At 43.2% G+C, this 5,297-nt stretch overlaps 1 protein-coding gene across 1 annotated transcript; it reads right to left on the bottom strand.

The window, feature by feature from the left end:
- Nucleotides 1–3,498: 3,498 nt before the first annotated feature.
- LOC125363325 (eukaryotic translation initiation factor 1-like) lies at nt 3,499–3,947 on the bottom strand. The gene has a single exon (XM_048362469.1). The coding sequence runs from the start codon at nt 3,945–3,947 to the stop codon at nt 3,606–3,608; it is 342 nt and encodes a 113-aa protein (XP_048218426.1). The 3' UTR covers nt 3,499–3,605.
- Between the last annotated feature and the right edge of the window lie 1,350 nt (nt 3,948–5,297).

The following is a 5,297-nucleotide window of genomic DNA, read 5'->3' on the forward strand; positions in this document are numbered from 1 at the left end:
AGAAAGCCAAGTTTGAGTTAAAGCGGACGACATAGGACAGCTCCTGGTGGCTCATGCTTGTGACCTTAGCTACTCAGGAGGCTGAGATCTGAGGATCATGGTTCAGAGCCAGACAAGGCAGAAAAGTTTGTGAGACTCTTTTTCAATTAACCACCAAAACACTGGATATAGAGCTGTGGCTCAAGTGGAAAGGCACTAGCCTTGAAAAAGACAAAAACAAAAACACAGGCAGGGGCTGGGAATATGGCCCAATAGTAAAGTGCTTGCCTTGTATACATGAAGCCCTGGGTTCGATTCCTCAGCACCACGTATATAGAAAAAGCCAGAAGTGGTGCTGTGGCTCAAGTGGCACAGTGCTAGCCTTGAGCAAAAAGAAGCCAGGGACAGTGCTCAGGCCCTGAGTTCAAGCCCCAGGACTGGCAAAAAAAACAAAACCAAACAAAAAACACAGGCAGCATTCAGGCTGTTCAAACCCTAGGCCCTGCACTGCCCCCCCCCCATCCCCCCAAATAAAGGCTGAAAGTGGAGCTCTGGCTCAAATAGTAACCTTGAGCAAAAAAGCTAAAGGAGATCTTTGAGGCTCTGAATTCAAGTTCCAGTACAAAGAAGAAGAGAGAAGGCTCTGTGACCCTAAGTAATATCTTTGCCACAGAACCAAGATTTGCTCTGCTAATTCCTCAGCTTCTATCATCATTATTCTGAAGTCTAATTTTGATCTCAAATGTCCATGTAGAGCTTTGCCTTCCAAGAAAGTGTCACCTATAAATTAAAGGGGCAGTGTTTTCTAGTTCTACTCACCAAAGAAATATTAAAATATCTGTCCATGGGGAATACTCAGGCTGCTATTAGCCCAAGGGTGGCAACCTCAGCTCCAATATGTGTGCACTCTGGGTCTTGTGGTCCCCCTACACTGTTCACTAGGCATGATGGATAGTCTCAAAAGTCTTCTAAAGTCATACAAAATAAGATGAATTTCAGAGGTTAGTGCATGCACACGCACATGCACATATACATACAAGGAATGGTGTTATCCAGGCCAAAACAGAACAGAAACATGTTTTAAAATACTAACTAAATATCCCCTGTGATAATACGAAGAGCTTTGTTGGTTCTTTAGCACAAATTTAGATAGATAAAATATCAATTTCTTAGGAAAATGTTATAATGTGGCCTACAGGAAATGAACACTGAAAGTATTAAATCTCACTGGGTGTGCTGGCACATGTTTGTAATCCCAGCACTCAGGAAACACAAGCCAGAGAATCAGGAGAATCTTGGATTTCTTAGGCCAGACTGAGCTACACAGTGAGACTGTCATTAAAAATCAAAAACAGTCAGGTGCCAGTGGCTCATGCCTATAATCCTAGCTACTCAGGAGGCTGAGATCTAAGGATTTCAGCTAAAATCCATTCCAGTCAAGAAAGACCATGAGACTCTTATCTCCAATTAACCAGCAAAAAGCCAGAAATGAACCAGTACATCAAGTGGTAAAGAGCCAACCTTGAGCAAAAAAAACCTAAGGGACAGCACCCAGTCCCTGAGTTCAAGCCCTAGTACTGGCCAGAAAAGGAAGAAAGGAAAGGAGGGAGGAAGGAAGGAAGGAAGGAAGGAAGGATGAAGGAAGGAAGGAAGGCTTGCTTTCATTTGTTTCTAATATTTTACATGTCCCAGAATCTCCCAAGTTCACAAATATGAAGGCCACAAGACAACAAAATGTCAAGGACTACTTGAAGGACACACAGCACTTTATTCAGGAAGTAATAATAATAATAAGAGGTTTTTTTCCACAAAGGTCATGAAAGGTCATAAATGTTACCAAACTATTCCAATCGGGGCTCGGCTGGGCCACACCAGTTGAGCAGATATCTTCCACAAATACTCTTCCACCTTTTAATATTTATCTTCTTATACTTAATCTCACGAATCCCAATGTTGCTAAGCCCAAATGTACATAGCCAGAGAAGGGCTGCTTATAGAAACTGTAAAGCTGAATCTCTATCCAAGCTGAGATTGTAATGATATAAAAGTTCTTTTGTAACTACAATAATTATCTTGATTCCTTACCTTGTCTGTCCATGTTTTCCTGGTCCTGGACACATAGTTTATATACATAGGGCCAGATACAGAAGCTCAGCAATTGTGCAGGAGAAATTGCATGGCGCTGTGTAGTCTTGCTTGTTTTTTCTGGCTCACTTCCCCGGAGGGCCTGTCTAGAAGGAAAATGCATGCTTCCTCCATACGGAGCAAAACAACCACCCACTGCATTTTCCCTTCTCCTTCAGTTAGTTTTTAATCCTGAAGGGTACACTTAAGCAAAGGATGACAATGGTACAGTGGTATCCGTCTCCTGCTAGGGTAGTATGGAAAACTCCAGAGCTTCTCCATAAAGAAAACAAAGCAACTTCTATGCCACCTGGGATTGAAAAACAGAGGTTGTAGTCATGTCCTTCTCCACATAGATTTATGAGGGTTTCTGCTACATGAAGTACATTGCTTACTGAATTCCTCAAGTGAAGCAAAACCACACATACTGGGTCTAATGCAACATATTGAGTCACTAGCTTACCTAGGAAAGTTGTGCCAGTTGCAAGCCTGATGCATATCTGTGAAGTGGATTGAACCAGAAAAACTCTCTTGGGAAAGAAAAACACTTAATGAAAAAAAGTCCACATCTAAAATTTACCAGTCTGTCTAGCTCATGCCTACTGAGGAGGCTGAGATCTAAGGATCATGGTTCAAAGTCATCCTGGACAGAAAAGTCTGTGAAACTCTCACTTCTAATTAGTCACCAAAAAGCAAGAAGTGAAGGAGTGGCTCAAGTGATAGAGTACCAGATTTGAGTGAAAAAGCCAAGCGAGATCGCAAGTTCAAACCTCATTGCTGACACAATAAAAAGTAACCTGGAAGCCAGTGGCTCACACCTGTATTCCTAGCCATTTAGGCAGCTGAGATGTGAGGACCACAGTTCAAAGCCAGCCCAGGCAAGAAAGTCCATGTGACTTCTTTTCCTGGTTATGGGGCTTGAACCCTGGGTGCTGTTCCTAGTGCTCTACAACTTCTGGTTTTCTGGTGGTTAATTGAAGATAAGAGTCACGCAGATTTTCCTGCTCAGGCTGGCTTTGAACCATGATCCTTAGATCTCAGCCTCCTGAGTTGCTAAGATTACAGGAGTGAGCCACCAGCTCCCAACTTCTGTGTGACTCTTTTTTTTTTTTTTTTTTTTGGCCAGTCCTGGGCCTTGGACTCAGGGCCTGAGCACTGTCCCTGGCTTCTTCCTGCTCAAGGCTAGCACTCTGCCACCTGAGCCACAGCGCCGCTTCTGGCTGTTTTCTGTATATGTGGTGCTGGGGAATCGAACCTAGGGCCTCGTGTATCCGAGGCAGGCACTCTTGCCACTAGGCTATATCCCCAGCCCCTCTTATTTTTTTTTTATGGCTCTTTTCAGTTTATTGCATGAAGGAGTTACACTAGTCCAAGTTAAGAACAGACCCCAAATGGTTACATTATACAAGCTGTGAGGTTTTTAAACTTGTGACAAGGGACGGGAGGGAAATTCTACTCATTGCAAGGAAATCCTCACTTAAGCTTCAATGAGGCACAAGCACTTAAAACCCATGAACCTTCAGCTGATCGTCCTTAGCCAGTCCAATCTCTACCAGGAACTGGCATATGTTCATGCGCTGGTCACCCTGTAGCTGAATTACTTCTCCATATTCTGGATGCTCAATTACAGTACCATTGCAGGCAAATTTCTTCTTAAACGCCTTCACTAGTTTCTTTTTATCGTAATCATCAGCGATCCCTTGGACAGTAGTAAGGGTCTTCCTGTCGTTTCTCTGTTGAATTCTTATATGGATATAATCCTCAGTGCCAGCAGGAAGCAGGTCATCACCCTTACTTGCATCAGCAAAGGGATCGAACGAGTGGAGGTTCTGGATAGCAGACATACGATACGATTCCTTTTCCTAGGTGGAAACGGCCTGCAGAAGGCTGCTGCGGGAGAAGGCAGGAGGGGGGGGCGGAGGGGGGGGGAACGGAGTGTCGGGAAGCAAGGGGGCTCAAGGGGGAGGCAGCTGAGTCCTCGGCTGCGGCTCAGTGACTGGGGCGTGACTCTTATTTTTAATTAATCAGCAAAAAGCCAGAATTGTTGCTGTGGCTCAAGTGGTTAAACATTGTTCTTGAGTTAAAAAGCTCAAGGACAACACCTAGGCTCTGAATGAAAACCCTGGGACCAGCATAAATAAATAACATCAGATAAAATTTTAAATGAGCTATAGAAAGATGGCATAAGATGGCCGAGATGGAATGAAGTCTACCTTCCTGTACTACGCCTATACCATCTGCTTTTTTTCTCTGTCAAATTTCTTTTCTAATAAACCTTCTTATCTATGGGAAAGGATATTTACCAGCACAGCAGCAGACAAAGGCCTGATATCTGTCATCTACAGAGAACTCAAAAAACTAAGCCCCTCCAAGCCCAATAAACCTATTAGGAAATGGGCAAAAGAGCTAAAGAGAGACTTCACAAGAGAAGATATAAAAATGGCAAAGAAACATATGAGGAAATGCTCAACATCCCTGCTAGTAAAGGAAATGCAAATAAAAACAACCCTGAGATACCACCTCACCCCAGTTAGAATGGCCTATACTCTGAACTCAGGCAACAACAAATGCTGGAGGGGCTGTGGGGAAAGAGGAACCCTTCTCCATTGTTGGTGGGAGTGCAAATTAGTACAACCACTTTGGAGAACAGTATGGAGGTTTCTCAAAAAGTTCAATATAGACCTACCCTATGACCCAGCCATACCACTCCTAGGCATCTATCCTAAACAGCAAAATCCAAGATATCAAAAAAGGCATTTGTACTTCCATGTTTATCGCGGCACAATTCACAATAGCTAAAATATGGAAACAACCCAGATGCCCCTCCACAGACGAATGGATCCAAAAAATATGGTACTTATACACAATGGAATACTACATAGCGATTAGGAACGGTGAAATACTGTTATTCGCAGGGAAATGGTCAGAACTCGAACAAATAATGTTGAGTGAGACAAGCCTAGAACACAGAAAACAAAGGGGCATGATCTCCCTGATATATGACTGTTAACAAAGGGAGATGGAAAGACAGTAGAGACCAAGTCTGTGAATACTGTATATGTTCTTGATACATTGTATATTGCATATATGTCAACCTGACCTAGACAAGGGATAGAAAAACAGGTCGTAAGATATCATAAGAAATGTACACACAGCCCTACTATGTAACTGCACCCTCTTTGCACAACACCTTG

This window comes from Perognathus longimembris, chromosome 14, assembly GCF_023159225.1.
Source record: "Perognathus longimembris pacificus isolate PPM17 chromosome 14, ASM2315922v1, whole genome shotgun sequence".
Taxonomy (NCBI): Eukaryota; Metazoa; Chordata; class Mammalia; order Rodentia; family Heteromyidae; genus Perognathus; species Perognathus longimembris.